General features: G+C 40.8%; 1 protein-coding gene across 1 annotated transcript; it reads left to right on the top strand.

Annotated features, from left to right (window-relative positions):
• Window positions 1-475: 475 nt before the first annotated feature.
• LOC131254975 (uncharacterized) lies at window positions 476-21,554 on the top strand. The gene is made up of 3 exons (XM_058255676.1): window positions 476-1,678; window positions 17,501-17,759; window positions 20,944-21,554. Exons 1-3 carry the CDS (start codon window positions 1,367-1,369, stop codon window positions 21,333-21,335), a joined length of 963 nt encoding a protein of 320 aa, XP_058111659.1. The 5' UTR covers window positions 476-1,366; the 3' UTR covers window positions 21,336-21,554.
• Window positions 21,555-21,928: the final 374 nt, after the last annotated feature.

Genomic DNA, 21,928 nt, shown 5'->3' on the forward strand with positions numbered 1-21,928 from the left:
CATATAATGGTGGGCCCATAAAATTTGCTCAATACGCTAAAGTAGGATTCGAATTGGTTGGTGACCACAACACCTTTCATGTAGTTTGTGTTAAAATCTCGATGGGTCCAACCATGATATATGTGTTTTATCCCGTTATCCATTAAGTTTTCCAACTCATTTTACGATATGAGACCCAAAAATAAAAATAAAAATAAAAAAAGAAGATTCAAATTTTCAATAGACCACAACATACGATCCAATTTGTCTTGATTTGTCTTGATTTAAGTTTAGTTTGTTTGTTTTTGTTTTTATTGATTTTCATTAAAGGTTGGTTTGATTTGAACCAATTAAGCCAAGTTTTTTCAAACCAATCCAAGCCGGCTTTCCAGCTGGCTTGGTTCGTGTCAGCTCAACCTGTGATAGCTGAATCGTCGATTAGAATTTTAATCCAACTCGCGCGAGTAACCTTCGTGTTTGTCGGAGAAGAGAGGGTTTTAAGGTCCTCTGGATCCTATTCCTAATTTCCTATAAAAGCCCCCTTTCATCGTCCTTGCTACCGTTATCTACTCTCCCTTACCCTGTCTCTTACAAATCTCTCTTCAAAACCCTAAACAAAAATCTCTCTCCCCTTCGAAATCCTCCGATATTTTTTCACTGCAAATCCCAATATATCTTTCTTTGTATTCAGATCTCCTTTAATTCCTCATTCCGGACACCCTAATCTCACCATAACTGTTGTCTCTTTTGGCGGTTTTTTTCGAAACCCTAGTTGTGATTCTGCAATCTGTCGAAAATCTCATCTCTTCTGTGAAAATTGATTTTTTTTTCCCCTAATTTCTGTAACTCGGCCCGATCAATCCATAAATTTCCAACTTCTCTATTAATTTTTGGTAATTTCAAAGCCCTAATATCTATACCAGTTGTATCTTTGGATCCCTAATTTTGATTCCTTCATACGTTCTCTTGTCTCTGATTTATTTTTAAATTTCTGAAACCCTAATTTTGATTCTGTCGTCCGTTGGAAATTGTCCGTGTTCTCCATTTTTTAAAATTCTGAAGCATTTGTGTCCTTAATCTGTCCAAAAGAAATCCAATATCTTTTCCAATTTCTTAAACCCTTAGTTTCTATTTGTGATCTCTTTGGCGATTCTCTGTTAATAAATTACATATTATCCTTCAAAAGAATTTTGATCCTGTATTCTGCTAGACACCATCCCTTTTTTTTAAAAATTCCTTTTTCAAAAGTTTTGAACGGCGATTTTGAACCCTTTTTCGATCCATCTGGAACTCCATTATCTGAAATTTTCTGATTTTTCTGAAACTGTAGATTTCAGAAACCCTAGATTGGATAGAGAACTGGGGCTCATCTTTGGTCGCCCTAGAAATGGTCGGAGGTGGAAACAGAAGGGACGATGGGTCCAGGATAAACAGCACTAATGTATTTGCTGCACTTGATAGCCTCCGAAGAAAGAAGAAATCGGACAAGGAGCATGGATCGTCGAAGACAAAGGGATCATCGAAGAGCCAGGCGAAAGAACCGGAGCCGCAGGTCTTCTGGGCCCCGGCTCCTCTGACTGTGAAATCTTGGGCTGATGTTGATGATGATGACGACTACTATGCAACGACTGCACCGCCACAGTCGGTTTGGGGAACATCAGAACTGCAGCAGATTAAGGAGAGCTCTACCCCAGTAGAGGTGCCTGTAATTTAAAAGAATTTCTTTATTCAATTTAACTATCATTATTTAGATGTCCTTGGCAATATGTGGATTTTTTCTGGCTATGATTGATTTATCTGTTGTTGAAAAGTGCTCATTTGCCCCCTTTTTGTTGAAATATAACTGAAATTTCAAATGGCCAAGATACATCGAGAGGTGGTAATTGAATTCCCTACAATAAGAGAAGGAAGGCACAATCCTCTGAATAAATCATCCCCTAGAGAATATGCCTCTCTGCCAACTTCAATAAACGAAATGTTTAGCCTGGAAACAAGGAAGTGAACTTCATTGAACACAAATGACATTTTCCAGGGCATCATGAGGGCAATGAAAGCCCACTTAATTGCATTAAGAGAATTGCCTGCAAGAACCTAAGAGAATCACCCCTTGATTAAACACACCGTACACCATTATTTAGTTCACACACATCTTCAACTGTCTGAAGACAGCGGGTAGGAATCAGGGGACATATTGCAAGCCAGGATCTCAAGTGCCTATTATGAAGACAGTTTTCGATTCCCACGCATCATGTTTTCATGCTCTAAGACATGCTCCTGTCTGTCGTTGTAACCTAAACCCCTATTTCAAAGAGGCACTTTTGATTTCCCATTTTGAAAAAGTGTGTTGATTCTTCTACACCATCTTTTTTGACAGTTTGAGATATGTCATTGACCAATGCTTTGCATTCGAAAGTTGTGCCTGGTGTATTTGGGTATAGGAATTGGTATCTATAACCACCCTAGCAGATAATACACCATTGCTATTGTACTTTAGGTTATACTAAAGTAGAACTTCTTGAAAATTCCTCGAGTTTATTCCAAAGAGAGAGATTCTCTTATCTTCTTCACATCTATACATATTCCATTCTCATTGACACATCATCAAATAACTTGCTTGATTTTTTTTTTTTTTTTTTGAGAGATGACAATTTTATTAATAAGCAAATATCACTTCACAAAAGAAAATCCAAGCTAAAAAAGAGTGACCCATCTCGATACTACAGGACAGATGAAGACAGGAAAATCCTCTCTCCCAAACAAGGACAACAAGAAAGGAAGTAGTTCAGCATCTCATCCCAAGGCAGTGAACAAAACACGTAGCTTCGATGGTTCTGTGTGAGAGAGAGAGAGAGAGAGAGAGAGAGAGAGAGAGAGAGATCTACCAATAGCTTAGAATGAAGGTCGACGAACTTGTCGGCTAGGTATTCAATCAGATCAAATTACAATGGAGATAGATCAAAGGCCTCTCGTAGTGGTTCCTCTTGTCATTGGAGCAGATCGTCTCTGGATGGTGATTTCGTCAGAGAATACGCCATCTCCAGAGATAAAAGAGGCCTCCTCGACAGGCCCAAGACAGTTACGATCACTTACGCTAGAGGTGAAAGATCGCATAATATCCCAACGATCTATTCGAAGGATTCTAACCCTCGCTAGTTCGAAAAATTGGATGATGAAAGGGGATGGTTGAAGGTAAGATTGGCTAAATCTCAACTTCGCAAAGATAAGCTTCCCTTCCTCAATCCTTTAAGATCCCTTCCAACCCTTTTTGTCAAGAACTTCCTGGAAGATTGGATGGACATCCATTTCTGGAGAGTTTTTGAGAAGTTTGGTACTATCATGGAGATTGTCATCCCCAAGGAGAAAGGAAGTCCGGCCATCAGAGGCTTTGCCTTCATTATAATGGATTTTGATGAGGAGCCGTTGAAAGCAGTGGAGGGGCCGAAAGGAAAGGTGTTCTATGGAAGGGAGATTACTATTTTTGTAGCCCATTTCGCCCATTAAAGGTGAATGAGGAGCCCCTGATCTAAGGGTCTTTTCTTCCACCTCCCAAAGTGCATTTCCGATCTCCACTTGCCTCGAACTTCCCCAAGCCGATATGCGAAGGATCCCCTTCGTCAATCGGAGGAGAAAAATCATTCATAGAGGTTCTTGTGGGTGAGCCTCCTACCAGGTCCCCATCGGCTTCCCAGATCCCTCAACCCCCATCCTCCTCCCCTTCGAAGACCCACACTCCTCCATTCTCTTATCCCATAGAACCCCCATCTTCATCTCACCACTCCACACCCCTTCCAGTCACCCAGGATCTTTCGATCTCCCTTGCTTCTGACCTCGTATCCTCAATTGTTGACGATAAGGGTATTCCTGCAGTTCGAATTGTTGACTTTGTCCTTGCCACAACATCCAATAACAACCTTAAATGGCCTGCGTTAGTTTTGCCTTCGTAAGGGATTTTCCCTTTTAGATTTGGCTGAGTGGTTTCAATTCTTTTGTGGCTTAAACCCTGAATCCTTCAAGATGCGTTTGTCTAGATTGCGTTCCAACCTTTCTCTGATATCTAGGGCATTGTGTTCACGGCTAACTCGAATAAAGTTGGCCCCATGGAAGGAATGAGGATTTGGTCAGAATGGTCCTTCTTTGGGGTAGAAGAAGATTGGTTTATATTCCCTTTCATTCCTATTGATCTTTGGTCTACCAGTTTTTTAGGGCTCTGGCCTCTACAGTTGGTGTTCTTGTGCAGGTGGATCAAGCTATGACAAATTGGGAAGAACTTCGTTTCGTTAGAGTTCGCATCAAAACCAAGAGATCGGGGGGGATTCCGACAGAAATCAAAGTTGAAGCGGGTGGTCTCATTCTTCCTATCAAGGTTTTCCGGGAAGCATCTTTCTGGATGTTTGTGGAATGGTCTGCCCTGCAATCTCCGACCTTCTCCGTCGCGCATCCGGTCAACATGAACGAAGGTCCATTCTCGATACCCCGCGGAGCACCAATCCTTGGTCTTGCGATGTGCGATCCGTAACCTCATAGGGAGACGTGCAGACATTTCTGACGCCCTGCCGGAAACATGTGTCGATTAGGGTCATCGAAATGATACTTCCTCTTGATCTTTGGAGTAGGTGCAGTCGCATCAAGATGATCGCCATTTTATTGTCTCGTCTGCGAATATAGCGGGTAATGATATTTCTGGTGGAATAGTCAATCTTTTCTTGGAAATTTTGAACGTTTCTTCTCATCTTGATATCAAGGTGCATCCTCCTGAAGCTTCAATAGATTTCTCGGGACGGGGTGAGATTGCCTCAAGCCATGTGTCCATTCTGGAAGCGGTAAGGCCAATTGAGGAAGTAATATCAATCAAAGATCTATCCGCGTGCAAGGCGACTCTTTGCCTTGAGCCATGTGTCTATCATGAATGTGGCGGAGTCGACCAACACAATGAGACCGGTTCAAGATCAGCCCACGTGTAGCCTATCTCCCTCTCGAAGACAAGTGCCATCAAACACCTGCCCTCTCAAATGAAGAGGAACACGTGGCCCCCACGAATGACACAAAAAAGAACTCCCACTTGCCTAACTCTTTAGGAGGAGTGGTGTATCTCCCCTTTGTTCCCCATTTCAAAGCTGTAGAGACTCCAACCCTCTTCTTCGAGTCCGAAGCTGACTCCAATTTCAGGGAGGATGACGAAAGCGCCACCTTAGTAGACGTTTTCCTAACTCCTCTCCCTTGTCTTTGGTTGTCTCTCTTCCTCTGTGTTCTGTGAGTGCAAGTCCATCGGCAGTGGGCCCTCTAGCTCTAGTCAACATATTACCTAATTCTCCTTTTCACGATGATGAGGGCAATCGACAAGTTCGGATTTTGACGGAGGATGCTATAGATGTCTCTCCACTAAGAATTGCGTTTAACTTTGATAGATCTCCTCTGTTGGGGGAGTTGTCTCCTTTTATCATCTCGGTTGAAGTTTTGGAAGGCCTGGTGGAGGTTGTTAAAAGAAACGTTGGATAAGGGATGCCGTGGGGCATGTCGGAAGACTGTTAGGAGTTGTCTTTGGAGATTCAAATGAAGACTACTTAGCCCTCTTCAACCTGGTAGCATCAAGGCGGTTGAAAATTTCAATGGAAGGAACCCCCACGAGTAGTTCCCCAAGATCATCCAACCTCAATAGGGAGTTGGCTAGGCTTGGTATGGCTGAATCGGGAGCAATAGAGACTCCTCCTAAAGAGGAGAAAAGGAAGAGGGGTTAGATTGGTTCATCAATGAAGATCTTGTCTTGGAATGTGCGAGGTTTAGGCTACCCTCACAAGCGGTCTCAGGTGAAGGAGATGTGTTCTAGATCGAAAGCCAACGTTATCATTATGCAAGAAACCAAGCTCGATTCAATGTATAAAGGCATCGTTTGATCCATCTGGAGAAGGAAAAGGATTGATTGGAAGTCCCTGGATGCTTTTGGCTTTATAGGCGGGATTGTTATCCTGTGGGACCACTCCCTCAGATCCATGGATGATAGCCGGATCGTTAGTTCTCTATTAATATAGTCTTTTGCGAACCTTTAGGATTTTGTTGGGTCCTTTCAGGGGTGTTTGGGCCATCCAAGCCTTCCAATAGGTCGAAATTCTGGGAGGAATTATCCTCTATTCAAGGTAAATGGTGCTTCCCTTGGGTAGTAGTGGGGGGATTTTAATGCTATGCGTTTCTCCTATGAAAAGTCGAACGGAAATGGCATCTCTACCTCTATGTGAACCTTTGCTGATTGGGTTGCCTTCCATGGATGCTAGATCTTCCGGTGGGGACGGTAAAGTTTGTGGTCTAATAATAGGTCGCCCCCATCTTTGCCCATTCTCAATCATATCCTGGTTTCAGCTGATTGGCTATGTCAGTTCTTCTTTGCTTATCAAAACGATTTGCCAAAGCCTATTTCGAACCACTGCCCAATTCTGCTTGAAACTGAGAAAATTAACTGGGGCCCTAAACCTGTTAGGTTCAAGTTAGCATGGTTGGAAATGGAAGGGTTTAGGGACCCCGCCTTTGAATGGTGGTTTAGGGCACTCTAGGGTTTGTGCTTCATAAGAAACTGCAAATGCTTAAAGAGAAACTCAAAGCTTGGCACAAGGAAATTTTTGGTAAAATGGAATTCGAAATGGCCTTCGTCCTGGCATCTATTCAAGACTATGACTTGTTAGAGGAGATGGGGCAGCCGGGCAACTGTTTGAGATGGAGAAGGAAGTTAGAAGTCTTCTATCCGCTTAAGTATTGGGGGAGGCTGAAAGAAGAAGAGATCAAATGGCGTCAACGACTCAACGTTCAAGGGCTACTTGGCCGAAGGAAGGTGATCATGATACTAAAATTTTCCATTCCATGGCCAATGCTAGGAGGCAATCCAACTCTATCTCATCCATCATTATCGATGACGTGTCCTGATTAGATAAGAAATCTATTTCCTCTTCTTTTGTCAAGTTCTTCTCAGAATTGCTTTCCGTGGATAATGCTCGCATACCATCTTTTAGATAATCTCCCTTTTAGGTCCTTATCAGAGGAGGATGTAGATCTTCTGGAGCATCCCTGTTTGATCAACAAGGTAAAAGAAGCCACGTGGGGCCTGGGGAAAGATAAAATCCCTGGACCCGACGGATTCCCACTAGTGATCTTTCAAGCTTTTTGGGATTTAACTAATGTGGAATTGATGGCTTTTATCTCAAGACTTTTTTGTGAATAACAGATTGCCTACTGAATTGGGCAACACACTTTCATTGCTCTTATCCCAAAATTGGAAGGTGCCCAAAATGTGAAGGATTTCCGCCCCATTAGCCTAGTTGGAAGTCCTTATAAAACATTGGCTAAAATTCTGAGTCAAAGGATGAGAATTGTGATGGCCAAGATTATCTCCCCCTAACAATTTGCTTTGTGGAAGGGAGACAAATCCTGGACTTTGTGTTGATAGCAAATGAATGTTTGGATTCCCAAGCTATGTCCAAGAGGCCTGGCATCATGTGCAAATTGGATTTGGAAAAGGCATACGATCATGTCAATTGGACCTTTTTTGAACAAATGCTGGGTCGTATGGGATTTGATTTTAAATGGAGAGCGTGGATGAAATCTTGTATTATGTCGCCTAAGTTTTCTATCCTCATTAATGGTTCTTTGTTTGGGTATTTCAGGGCCACCAGGGGCATCCGCTAAGGAGACCCCTTATCCCCTTTTCCTAATTGTTCTTGTCATTGAAGCTCTCAGTGGCATGTTATCCTGATGTCAAGAGATTGGCCTCTTTTCAGGATTCCGTGTGGAAAATTTCAGTACTCCAATCTCACATCTTCAGTTTGCTGACGACACTCCTCTTTTTGTGAAGTAGAAGAATCTCATGTGACTTTTTTGAGTATGACTATAACTTGGTTTCAGGCCGTCTTAGGTATGAAAATCAATCTCTTGAAATCAGAGTTTTTTGGTATCAATCTGGACTCGGAATCTTGCTCTTTCTTGGCTGAATCTTTTGGTTGCAAGGTATGTTCTCTCCCTACCCTTTCATTTACTTGGGATTACCCCTTTGTATAGGAAAGCCCCCAATTGTTCTATGGGACAAAATCATTGAAAGAATGGAATGGAAACTCTCCTCGTGGAAGCTCAACCTTTTATCATTATGAGGGACATTGAATCTCATTAAAGCCTCTCTCTTCAACCTTTCGCTTTATTTTTTACTGCTTTTTCAGATGCCTAAAGTCTGTGATTTTTAGGATCAATGAGCTCAGAAGAAATTTCCCGTGGCAAGGTGGATCTAATGGTGAAAAATTTCCTCTTCTGGAATGGAAAGAGGTCTGCTCTTCCTATGACGATGGTGGGGCTAACATTAGAGATCTCTGTCTTTTTAATGAAGCGCTCTTGGGAAAATGGGTGTGGAGATTTGGGTGTGAGGAGGATAGCTTGTGGCACTAGATAGTTACGGCTAAGTACGGCGTATCTATTACTGGATGTTGGACCAAAAATTCCTCTATTCGTGCTTCATTCCCGTGGAAAGGAATAGCCAAACCGTCTAAGAATTACATTCTCTATGGGAAAGGAGATAAAATTATATTATGGTTAGACATTTGGTTGGGGAATAGATCTATGGTAGAAGTTTTTCCTGCTCTATTTGCTATTTCAGAGAATCCCAACGCTCTTGTTAAAGACTATTTCTGTGCGGATGGTAGTGAAGGGATTTGGAACCCTTTGCTCCGTAGGATTCTTTCCGATTTTGAGTTTTGGTAACTTATCAGTCTCCTTTCATATTTGCAGGCGGCTCTTGCACCCTTACCTTTCAAGCCTAAGGACTCTATTTGCTGGGCACTGTTGCCCACATGTTTATTCTCTGTGTGGTCTTTCTACTCCTCCCTAGCCACCTCATCCTTCCGCACTCCTTGTCATACCAGCCCTGTGTGATTCTATGGAGTCCCTCCCAAGGTAGCTTGCTTTTGGTTGGTTGGCTGGAAGAAAAAGGATTCTCACCATCGACAATGTGAGGCAGCGTGGCATGCAGCTCCCGAACATGTGGTTACTTTGTCGTAGTGCAGAAGATATGGTGGATCATCTGCTTCTTCATTGTCGATTCTCAACAGACACTTGGTGGAGCGTTTTCAGACTTGTAGGGGAGCCTCTTTAGTGGATGGCATGCGGATCCATGTGGAGCTCTGGGTAAAAGAAGGTGGAGAATTATCCTCCTGGTTGTTATTTGGGCGATTTGGGCTGAGTGGAACAATCACTGCTTCAGGAATATCTATATCTCCTCGGCAGAGGTCTTCTCTAGAGTGCTTTTATGTTTAGAGATTGGGCCCCTTAGTTTTTTCCCCCTATTGCTCTTTTCTTTGCCTGTCTTCGTTTGTCAGAGTTTTTTTTTTCCCTTTTGTTTTCTTTCTTATGTTTTCTTTGTAATTTTTTAGATTTCTTTTCCTTGTTGCTTCTCTCCTTTCTCCTTCAATAAAAAGTATCACCTTTTAAAAGAAAAAAGAAAAAAAGAGCGACTGCTTGTGACTTAAACTTCAGGTGAACCATAGCAATACCAGGGCTTACGCACAGAGAGAGAAGTTATATGGATATCCTACCAAATTACAAACCAATAAGCTCCCCAGAAAATTTGCCTCACGACAACCTGTGAATTCCTACCTCGAAAGAGTCCAATTCACGATCATATAAAGAATTCTTTTTTAATGGCTTTAGTTGAGGATGTGCTCATAAATTTGCCCCCCATAAGATCTCAAAGAAGCATATTTTTCACAGTGATTCCTTGCAATTCGTAAATGGGCAACCATTCCTCGACCATGATTCCAACCGATTTTTATTAAAGGTCCAAGCAACCCCATAATGAGCAAGGATGAAGTTCCCGCACATAAGATTGAGCTGTGGGCATCAAGGGCCCGAGATTATATGCTGTTGTAGAAGCAGAATTGAAACGGTTGGTTGGAAGGTAAGTACCGCATGATTGGCTGGTTGGTTAGGGATCTTTCTCGAGGCGTCGACGCAAAATAAATGGAAGAAAAGGCGGCCCACTAATTCCACTTCATTTCTACACGTGATACACATGTTGGGAAAAGCCATCTTTTGCTTTCTTTGATTATCTAGATTAAGAATCTTGTTGGCTGTAGTGACCCAAGTGAAGGCTTTAACTCTTGAGGAGACTAGGGCCTTCCATGCCTTTGCACATGGGGTGGAATACTTTTCCGTGTTGTCAACATCGGAAAAGAAGAATTAGGCATAACACTCGGTTCACTAAGGAGATTAGCAAGCATCCTTAGTTGCCGTTCAGATAAATTTCTCCTCAACCTAACATTCCAAACAATAACTCTCCTCGTCACTTTATAGCAGTCTTGAACATTCTCCTCTTTATTGGTAGCTATGAACCTTCTCCTCTTTATTGATAGCTAGCTCGAACCACCAAGCGTCCCTCCAAAAGCAAACTTCGTCTCCTTTCCCAACCACAAGTCATATGCCCTTTTGAAATTCACTCCCAATGATTTTCGATATGGACATATTATGATGTTCATATTGTTTGTCTACCTTGCTAATTTCCTTCCACACCAATGAGCACCTTGAGCTATTACCAATTCTTGGAGACCATCCACCATTCGATGTACCATATTTCCCACATATTGCATCCTTCCATAATGTTCCCAACTCTTCACCTCATCTCTACCACCATTTGCCCAAAAGGGGGTCCGATTCGTTTCCCTTCCATTCCGAAACCCAAGATCCCCTCTCTTACAGATTTCCGGACCTCTTTCTAGTTGATATGATGAACTTCATTACCTTTCTCCCTTCCCATAGGAAATTACTTTGGAGTCTCACAATCTAACATGCCATTGCATTTTGGAATTTTGATGAAAGAGAGGAAATAGACAAGTACATAGCCTTAATAAATGTGGTTTTGCCCCCTATAGTTACACCCAACAATATTATTCTAGAAAGAAGTGATATTTAATTTTTTACGCTGCGGAAGTCCTAGATATGTACATGGGAGATCCACATACTTGCATCCCTGTGTTCTTGCCAATGATCTAACCATCCCAACCCAATCATATGCAAATTGAAGATGTGAGATCTCCAATCCCGGGCTTCCTAACCGAAATCCTTCATGAGACCGATCTCTGAAGCGCTTGACATGATCAAGCTAGAAAAGAACGAATCTTCATGAAAAATGGCAGAGGTGACAATAGGTCTGAAACAGAGCCCCCTAGAGATAGAAAAGAATCCTTCCAATGACTCATTTACCAAAATAGAGAAATAAGTTGTGGATATGCACTCTGCCATACATCCAATCCACCTCTTCTTGACTCATATTCTACTAAGGGTCTGTTTGATTTTCAAAGAAATGGGAAATACCCGGGTAAATGGTAATAATTATTTCCCTCCGTAGTTGCCGCACACTTCCCTGTAACTGATTTGACGGCCTACTTTTTGGAGGTAAAAGTGGCAAATATTGTAAAACATTTGTGGGTCCCACCATGATGCATATCATACATCCACACCGTTCATCCATTATGTCAGATAAATTTATGATATAAGCCAAAAAATGAGGCATATCCAATGCTCAAGTGGACCACGCCATAGAAAAATGTGAATTAAATACTTACCGTTAAAAACTTCTTGGGGCCATTGTTTCTTTTGGTATGAGCCAGTTGAGTGTTGGATCTAACTCATTTTTCTCCTCATATCTCAAAATGTTGTGATGAAATGGATGGACGGAACATATATATCATATACATCGAGATGAGGTCCTAAAATGGCCACTACTACTTTTGAACCGGTTTCCAAGAAGTGAAATCCCCGTGAATATTCAAACAGGCGAAACGGTAATAATCACCCATTTCCAGGGTATTTACCTTTTCCTGGTGAAACGATGAAAATCAAACAGGCCCTAAGGGCCTATTGGATTTTTCAAAGCAGGTATAAATACCTTGTAAATGGGTAATTATTACCCTTTCACCCCGTTTGAAAATCCATTGGAATTTCTACCTTGGAAACCGGTTCAAAAGACTTAGTTTAAAATTTTGGACTCCACGGTGATGTATATGATACATCTGTTCCGTCCATCCGTTTTGCGACAACATTTTTGAGGCATGAGATGAAAAATGAGGCAGATCCAACACTCAAGTGGCCCACACCAAAATAAATAGTGGCCCCAACATGTTTTTAATAGTAAGTGTTCAATTCCCTTTTTCGTGTGGTGTGGTCCACTTGAGCTTTGGATATGCCTCATTTTTTGGCTCATGCCATAAATTCAACTGACATAATGGATGAGCGGTGTGGATAAGCGACATGCATCATGGTAGGACCCACAAATAGTTTGCAGCTTTCTCGATTTTTGTGTCTAAAATGTTGACGGTCAAATCAAGCATGCTGTAATACCTAGGGAAGTAATTATTACCCATTTACAGGGTATTTACCAGGAATTAAAAAAATCAAACAAGCCCTAAGCACATAAGCTAGGAAATCCAAATTGGCATGGTTGTGAGCCTTTTCATGTCAATCCTACACCAGATTCCAACCTCTCCACTTTTGGCCCTTGGATCGAGAAGCTCATTAGCTACTAGTATTCCATATGTCCATCCTTTTTTTAAAGCTCCTTGAAAAGCGAGAACACTAAAATCATGGCTTCATGCATTTTGGTTGAGAGAACCTTCGCTAAAATCTTGTAATAACACCTACCGAACTAATAGGCTTGAAATTTTTAGCTTCATACCATCCTCAACTTTTGGAATATGAGTATGAAAGTTTGATTTAGACCCTTAATTTGGATCTATTATAGAATTCATAAGAAATCCATGATATCTCCCCCAATGACGTCCTAAAAATCATGGAAGCTGGAATCAAGGTATGCCAAAACGGTTACATAATGGTAACAGTAGTAACTGTTACATGTTATGGGGTCGTGATGGCCGCAATGACCGTTACAGAGAAAATGACCTGTAATGGTCCATTACGTTGCCTAAATAGGTTTTTTTTTTTCAAAAAAAGAAAAGAAAAAGGAGCTGTATCGTAATGGTAATGGCAGTGGCCATTATGGCCAATGTTACCGTTATGGAATACCTTGCCTGGAATGCAATAAACATAAAGCTCATTCTCAGATGCTTCAAGACTGTGTCGGGTCCTAAAGTCAACCTGAGAAAAAGTTCCACCACAGGTATAGAAGTCGGAGAGTCCCTCTTAAAAGGGTTGGCAGACAAAATTGGGTGTAAACCGAAGGGTTCCCTATGTCGTTTTGTGTCTTTTGCTCAGTGCGGTAGCCTTGGCCACATCTATAGGGGACCCTATAATTGAAAGGTAAGAAAGAAATTGGTTGGCATCTTAGAAAATAAGTTATCCTTCATTAGGGGGAAGTTAACTCTCATGAGGTCCACCCTTGCAAACCTCCCAGTATATTTCTTGTCTCTGTTTAGAATTCTGACAGGGGTGGTGAAGAGAATAGAAAAACTTCAATGGAATTTTCTTTGGGGAGATGCAATAAACAAAGTTTCATTTAGTTGAAGTGAGAGGAAGTTCAGAAAGCGAAGCCAACAGGGTGATTTGGTTTGGGGAAAATCAGAGATAGGAACAAGAGCCGGTTAAGCTAATGGTGTTGGGGATTTGGAACGAAAAGAGAAGCTTTATGGTGTAAGGTAATCTTAGAAAAATATGGGGAAGAAAACAGGTGATGGGATCCCAGAATATCTCGAAAGACCCTGTATCCAAGATGTGGAGGGACATTGTGAATCTGGGGGATAAATTGAAGCATTGGGGGAAGTTTCTCTGTGAAGGATTCATCCTTAGAGTGAAACAACCACGAATATATACTTCTTTGGGAAGATGAATGGAATGGCAACAACCCATTCTCCACCAGATTTCCGAGGCTGTATAGCTGGCTACAGTGAGACACATCTTATGTAAAGGAATGTGCCGAATGGAATAGGGGTGCGCTATCATCGAACTTTGGTTTTAGAAGGAACCTGAAGGACAATGAGTTCTAAGACTTCTTGGCCCTTCGTGGCATTCCCAGCGAAGTCTGTATTTCACTATCTACAGCAGATACTAGAGCCTGAAAATGGGATTTTTCTGGTTTATTTACAGAGAAATCTTTCTTTTGAGGCATATCCGTAGACACCAAAGTGAACTACACCGTTCCTTCATGGAAATCCCCAATTCCCCTGCACGTTGCAGCTTTTACGTGGTTGGTCATCAAACAAAAGACGCTGACTGTCAACAATCTTCAGCGACGCGGATTTCTCATCCCAAGCAGATGTGAGCTGTGCAAAAATCAGGAAGAAAGCAATCCCCACATGTTCCTGCATTTGTCAATATGCTATGCAAGCTTAGTAACTTACTGCTACCCGAATTCTTTTTTTTTTTTTACACACGCACCCGCAACACACCCACGCACGCCGTAGTGGGATTTCACCACCTATGGGTTTCGAACCCAAGACCTCGTGTTGAAACTCCTCAGAGTCTACCACTCGAGCAAGGATTGGAACCCTATTTCTACCCGAATTCAATGTGGCCTGGTCTCCCCAATCCTCGTTGGAGAGACAATTCCTCATTTGGAGCTGCAATCCTATCTCTAGGAAAGGAAAGGTTCTCTTGGGGCCTGGTTCCTTTTGCTATTTGTTGGGACATTTGGAAAGAGAGTGCTAGAATTTTCAAGGGCCAACAAATATCATTATAAGCTCCGTTGGAGAAGATGAAAGGGTCATTCATTCAATGGGCATTGGCTCATCGTAGTTTTGCGAATCTATCAGTGTCGGAGATTGGAAACGAATGGGTTAAACTTTGTGGGAATCAGTTAAGTAGCCCGGTTAAACACTTCATTTAACTTGGTTTTTCTATTCTTCCCCTTTTGTTTTCTTTCTGTTTTCGTTGTAGTTCCAAGAGCTCTCACGCGGATTTTTTTCCCCCTTTATAGAAAGATCAGTTATTTGCTAAAAAAACCCATTTAGCCATGGTGTTGTGACTGTCCATCTCGAACACCCCCTTCCTCACCTCCTCTTCTTTGGATCGTCTTTTCTAGCCACTCCATTCCCATGGGCAATAACTTGATTAGTAACCCTTCTAACCATGTTCTGTGGAAACTTTCTTTAGGATAGAGCTGTCCTGGTAAAGTGGATCTGGAGGTTTGTATCTGAACTTGATAATCTCTGGAGACAGGTGATCACTGCAAAATATGGTACCTCTAGCTCTGGTTGGTGGATGAGGGATTCCTTTATGTACAGAACTTCTTTCCTTTGGAGGAATATTGTTAAGATAGCTCCCTGCATTCAACAGAATGTGTCCTTTTCTTTGGATGATGGTAATAGAATTAGCTTTTGGTTTGATCAATGGTGTGGCAACTTTACGCTAGCCAATCCTTTCCCCTCTTTATTCTCTTTCTGCTCCAACCCCGTTATTCCAGTTAAAGATTGCTTCTATCATAAATGGCAGGGAGGGATATGGATCTCCCCTCTTTATTCTCTCTCTGATTTTCTCTTCCATTGTTTATTTGATTTCTGGTTCAATATTGGTTAGTTATTGTAATTGGTTGGGGACTGTTTTCCTCAATCATCTACATCAGTTTAGCTAGCTTGTGAGTGAAAATTGTTGGTTTTTCTCAGCTATTGGTAGCAGCGTCTTAAGAGATTTGCTGGGTTTTGGCCCTGGCAGCTGGCCTTTTCTTCCTGAACTTGTACTAGTCGCCTGGGATTGTTTCGATCGTTCTAAATCATGTAACCTAAGTTGAAAATGGTTGTCTTCCTTTTCTGGGCGAACACCTGGGCCAATGCAAGGGCAGTAAATGTGCTGGACCAGTGGGAGTTGTAAGACACGTCATAGGCATTTTTACTAATCATTCTGGTCATTGAAATTGATGAATTTTTTTCTCCACAAGGTAAAAAGCAAGGTTGATGATGATGCTAATAGTCCTGGAGGAATTATAACATCCTCAGTGTCTTGATTCACCATTATGTACAAATGGGGCCCATGGTTCGCCATCCAGACCATTGATCTAATGATGCACCCTAGGAAACTCACAAAAATCTCACATATTAGAGGTTCCGAACCCTTTGATAAGTGGCTTACAATTAGTCAGTAAATAAAAAATAAAGCAGTGGTCCAGAAGAGGCCAAATATTCTGTGGCTAGAATCTTCCAATCTGGAAGATTTTTGGGCCTTCCCCCAATGTAAGTGAGTCCCATAATATCAACAGTCTGATCAAATGAACCGTGGGCCTGACTTGTGTAAAATACACTTATCAGGACATATCAAGTCAGTATCCACACTCTGATGCATCATTGCTCTAATTGTTTATCACCATATGTTCATGTCCTGGAAAAGGAACATCAATTAAATTATGAACTTGACCCAGTAATTGTATGACTTGGACACTGATGTGATGGTGTTGGATATGGGGACCTTTCAAAAACTAATATGCCAAACACGTCTGAGTAGATGTATAATGATGTTGCTAAATGTGCTACTATTATATATTCTACTTAGTAAATGCATAAAATATGGAAAATACATCTGCATAAGTTGAAAACTCTGAACTAGTTAAAGTTTAATTATTGCTGAAATGTAGGAGTAAGAGATAAAATGAGGGCCTGTTTGCATCCATGGAAAGTATGGGAAAGAAAACAGTGTTTCTTGGAAACTTTGTTTTCCTTGTTTGTTTCTCATCAAGTTTTTCCTAGAAATATAGGGATCTATTTTCAAATTTTTTGTTTGGCAAAATAAAAAAATTTATTGGAAAAGAATTCCTAGGTAATCACTAGCATGTGCCAGATTAGCACATGGCACATGTGGGATGCTTGAAGATGGATAGTGACACATGTGGCATACGTGGCATATGTGGGCACTTGAAGCTGAATTGTGGCACACATGGCACATGTGAGGTGCTTGAAGCTGTACGGTGGCACAAGACAGGCATTGACAATTTTGACACAGCACTTGAAGTTGGATGGCAGCCCTTCTGCACATTGGCACCATTGGCATATGTGGCATATTTGGAGTGATTAAAGATGGAGTATGGCATGTGTCATTGGTGCATGTGGAGTGCTTTGCATGTGGGGCGCAACAAAATGGTGGTACATGTGGCACATTAGCACGTGGGGTGCAAGAGAAGATGGATGGTGTCACATGTGGGGGGTGCAAGACAAAAATGGATGGTGACACATTGGCACATGTGGCATAGTGACACGTGTGGGGCATATAACCAAAGATGTAAAATGGATCATTTGGCACATTAGTACATGTGGCACATGTGAGGCGATCAAAGATGGATGGTGGCACATTTGGGCCCAAACCTTGAGAAACCCATTTACCTTCCATCATGGGAAAATGCCTTTCTTAGGGGGTGGTTTGAAAATAATTTTTTTATTTTATTTTCCAACAAAGATGGAAAGTGGGAAATTGTGTTCCCCACAATTCCCACAAAGAAATGCTTGACAAACAATGGAAAGTGAGTTTTGTGGGAAACTTTGTTTCCTTTCCTTCCCATGAATCCAAACATGCCCTAAGGTTTTTCTTTTCCTCATAGCCAGTGTCTTACATGGATCTTTATGTGGTGCAGGAAAGTGAAAGTGAGGATGATGACCTTGATGAGGGTGACGATGATGTTGAGGAAGAAGAGCCTGATCATGAGCCCGAGGTTCCTGTACCAACTGAGCCAGTGTTAAAGAAGCCTGCCCCGGCTTCTTTGGCTCCAAAAGATACAGAAAGGCAACTTTCTAAGAAGGAGCTGAAGAAGAAGGAGCTTGAAGAGCTTGAAGCTCTTTTGGCTGAGATGGGAATCCCCAAGAAAGAGACAAATGGCAAAGATGAATCACAGGGTAAATTCGTGTCTGTGATGTTTTGTCTTTATATTTCTTTCCTAGTAGATTGAGTTTGTTTTCAAACACACACACACACACACACACTTGTCTTCTTGTGTTTCCCAATATTTTTTATGCCTTTTTTTTAAGCTAATAATTTTTTTTTTTTTTAATGCCTTTTGTGACCTTATGGAATTCAAGCCTATGCTATGCTCTCTAATCATTTAGTGTTAGTGACCATTCCATTCTAATTTAAGGGAGTTTTCATTATGACCTTTGTGACATTTTATGACCATTTGGAAATTTAAGCACACCTAGTACACCCCATTGACTTTTTTCTTCTTTCTTTTTCTAAATAATCATCAAAATCATTGGTGCTACCAATCCATTTACCTATACTTATTCTAGCAAGGGATTCAAGTGGCCCCAGGAGATAGAGAAGTCTCAAATCTTCCTAAGCATTTATGTACAACCCAGTGTTTCAAATAGCACTCGTAGCGTACTCTACGTAGCTTAGCATAGCTGTAACGCTACGTAGCGTGCTAAATAGCATAAATCCCCCGTAGCATATAGGGTCGTAGCGTCATATGCTACAATGTATTTATTTTGGTTTTCTTTGTATCTAATGTTGAGGAATGTGATATCCTTAAAAAAATGTTGAGGAATGTGACACTTGTATTGTACTTGATACTTTTAGCCTATGAGATTTTTATTTCTTTTCATACTTGTGACCTGTGGTTTCAATTAGACATCATTAATTAAAGTGGTTTGCTTAGAAAGTTGTTGATGTGATAATTATTTTATTTGGTTTATACCAGTGTTTTTGGTAGTGTACGCTACGTAGTGTAGTGTGCCTCCCATGGTACGCTATGGCGTACTTAGCGTGTATTGCTGGTAGCGTACATTACCAACTCTCTTTCTTTCTTTCAAGTTATTTACTGTGTTAGGCATGCAGTTCTTTTGAAAATGGTGTCAACTCTTATACGTCACATGTGGCAGTACTTTACGTCAATTTGGACCATCCAAATTGTGGTCCGTATTGTGTTTACTCTTCATTCGTATATTTACACCCATCGGAGAATCCTAACCATTTTATTTTGGGCTCGAAACTGTACAGTTGCAGAGACTTCAGGTTTTATAACTGGTAGTAGACTCACACAATAGGAAAAAAGCTTATAACTTAAACCTATTTCGAAAGGGGTTTTGAAAACCCCACCCAACTCTAGTGGTGTTGCTTCTGGCCCCCCCTATGCGGGGATAAAAAAGGATTTTCGATTCTCTCATTTTGCACATCTGTTTGAAACAAGATTTTAAGGGTTTGATCGGCCATTTCAGAGGATCTTACGGGTGGAATTTTAGAGGCATTGGACACAACAAATGAGAAATAAGGATTTCCTCAATCTAATGTCCGTGCGGCTGTAGGCCTTCCGATTTGTGATTTTTGCTTGATTTGGAAGAGATTAAAGGTAATTTTATTACTATTAACCTCATTTAGTTATTTTAATTTTATTGATAAAATAATTGATATATCTTACATTGTAACATTTTTTTTTTTTTCATTTTGTCCCTTTGTGGTTGCCATTTTCTTCCCTGTTTGGTTGCCTTGTTTTTTTTTTTTTTTTTTGGTTTTTTCCCCCCATATTTCTCCCTCTTGGGGATGCCAATTTTGTGGAATATGCTTGTTTGACAAGTGTTTTAGTGTTTTTTTTTTTTTTGTTTTTTTGTTTTTCCCCCCATATTTCTCCCTCTTGGGGATGCCAATTTTGTGGAATATGCTTGTTTGACTAGTGTTTTAGTGTTTTTTTTTTTGTTTTTCCCCCCATATTTCTCCCTCTTGGGGATGCCAATTTTGTGGAATATGCTTGTTTGACAAGTGTTTTAGTGTTTTACGTGGAAATGGCCCACCTGCAGACCTATTTTGCATGAAAATGGCCCCCAATTATAGACGTGTTTTTCTTTTATCCTATTTTTATATTATTTTAATTAAAAAATAAAATTATTGTGTAGCTAACGCTACAACGCCATAGAGGTCCAAATGCTATGCTATACGCTACACACTATTTAAAACACTGGTTTATATATGTGGATTGGCTTTTGATAAATGATAATTAATAACTTGTTTGAACATGCTTATACTTGAAAAAATGAATAATCTTTTAGGCATTTGTATATTTTCCCCCTTTTTTCTTACTATTTATCATATTTTTTCTATTTTTAAATAATAAAATAGAAGTATTGTGTAGCTTAATATATGTGGTTTGACTTTGATAAATGATTAATTAATAACTTGTTTGAACATGCTTATACTTGAAAAAATGAATCATCTTTTAGGCATTTGTGTGTGTGTGTGTGTGTGTGTGTGTGTGTGTGTGTGTGTATTCTTTTTTCTTACTATTTATCATATTTTTTCTATTTTTAAATTTAAAAATAGGAGTATCGCGTAGCTTATGCTATTTATGCTACATGCTACAGAGGGCCGAGCAATACGCAACACGCTACTGCTTATTTAAAACACTGGCACAAACAACAAATGTCTCCAAGATGCATATGAAATGTAAGAGCTGCACTTTGCAATGATAGGTATCCCACCCTGTAACTCCTTAACTGTCTCCCAAAGACCAATCCGTTCATGAGATTTTCAGGTTCTCGCGCGTGTTCTGGCCAGTTTTCTAAATGGTTTCCAGATTGATCCTATCTTCCAGTAGGGAACTGATATCTACTTTTGGTGTTACCTTTCAAAAAGAAAAAAAAGGAAAAAGAAGAAAAAAAAGAGTTTGGTGTTAGAGCAGCACGAGGAGTTATAGGATCCTGTTCTTCAGTAAATGTATAGTTTGCAGATGTGTAGGACTATAAACCCTTGGAACAGTACACTTGTCAAGTAATGTAATACCACGAATAGAGGTGTGTAGGAATAAAAAAGGCAGTGCACATATTGATTCCTCATTTTAGAATATAGCTTCTTCACTAACAACAAGTACAATAAGAAGAAAGATTATTTTGGCTGTATTAAGAATGGAATACATCTCCGTCTTTCCTTCACTATCCAATGTGTGCTACTTTATAACATGTTGAATGTGCCCTGCAAAACTGATGATCTTTTGCTGCCGATATTCTAAATTCCATTCTAGTTTTTTTGTCAATTGGGGACATGTACACTATATGATTTTACAAGAGAGTCTATCTCATCTACATCCACTTGCAGGTGTTCAGGGAGATAAAAATCTGGAGATGAATGGAGACATAGAAAAGGAGGAGAATGCCCCAGTTCTTACAGAGAGCAAAAGCTCTAAGAAAAAGAAGGTAAAGAAGGAAAAATCTTTGAAGGAAGTTAAAGAACCACAAGAGCATCCAACTGGGTCAGAAAATAATGCAGCAGATGAAGCAACAGGGGCGGAACCTGCCGAAGAAGATTCCTCTGCCATTGATGTGAAGGAGCGGCTAAAGAAGGTGGCTTCCATGAAGAAGAAGAAATCAAATAAAGAGATGGACGCTGCTGCCAAAGCTGCTGCAATCGAGGCTGCTGCTAGGTCTAAAAAGCTTGCTGCTGCAAAGAAGAAAGAGAAGAACCACTACAACCAACAGCCAGTGCGGTAAATCTGTTTTGGATGAGCTTGTGTAACCCTTGTTCATTTGTTGAACACGAAATAAACAGCGGGCTCAGGTTGCATGAAGATGGCATTGATATGTTTGGTTGGGTTTTACTCAGAAGCAAGTCTTTTTGGTGTCTCTCTTTCCAATGCAAAGTGTCATGTAGTTGTGACATTGTTCTCAGATATTATGCTTATGCAAAATCTCATGGATGTTTTGCTTCAACTTGATTACTGCATGTGACTATGTTGAATTTTGGTTGCTTCTCACTCAGTTTATGTTGTCATCCTTTTTTTTATTCCTTTGTCGGATGACTCTGTTAACTTTTGCAGGAGTTCGTCCATGATCTTGAATTAAGTTTCCAAGTGTGTTTGGGGGACCCAGGTTATTCGTCAGATGTAAGCCCTGTGTATGCTCTGGATAAAAAATCAGGCCTGTCCAGGCATCAGTCGAAGTTGGTCATGTATATATCCTGGGTGTCGGAAACAATGTTAATGCGGGGGCATTTTCACACCGGGCTCGAGTGGGGTGGCCTGTGGGATGCAGGGGCACGCTCGGGGTGGGTGGCCTGCATAACCCATAGATTTGGAGCCCGTGTG

Source organism: Magnolia sinica, chromosome 1 (genome assembly GCF_029962835.1).
Source record: "Magnolia sinica isolate HGM2019 chromosome 1, MsV1, whole genome shotgun sequence".
In the NCBI taxonomy this organism is placed as follows: domain Eukaryota; kingdom Viridiplantae; phylum Streptophyta; class Magnoliopsida; order Magnoliales; family Magnoliaceae; genus Magnolia; species Magnolia sinica.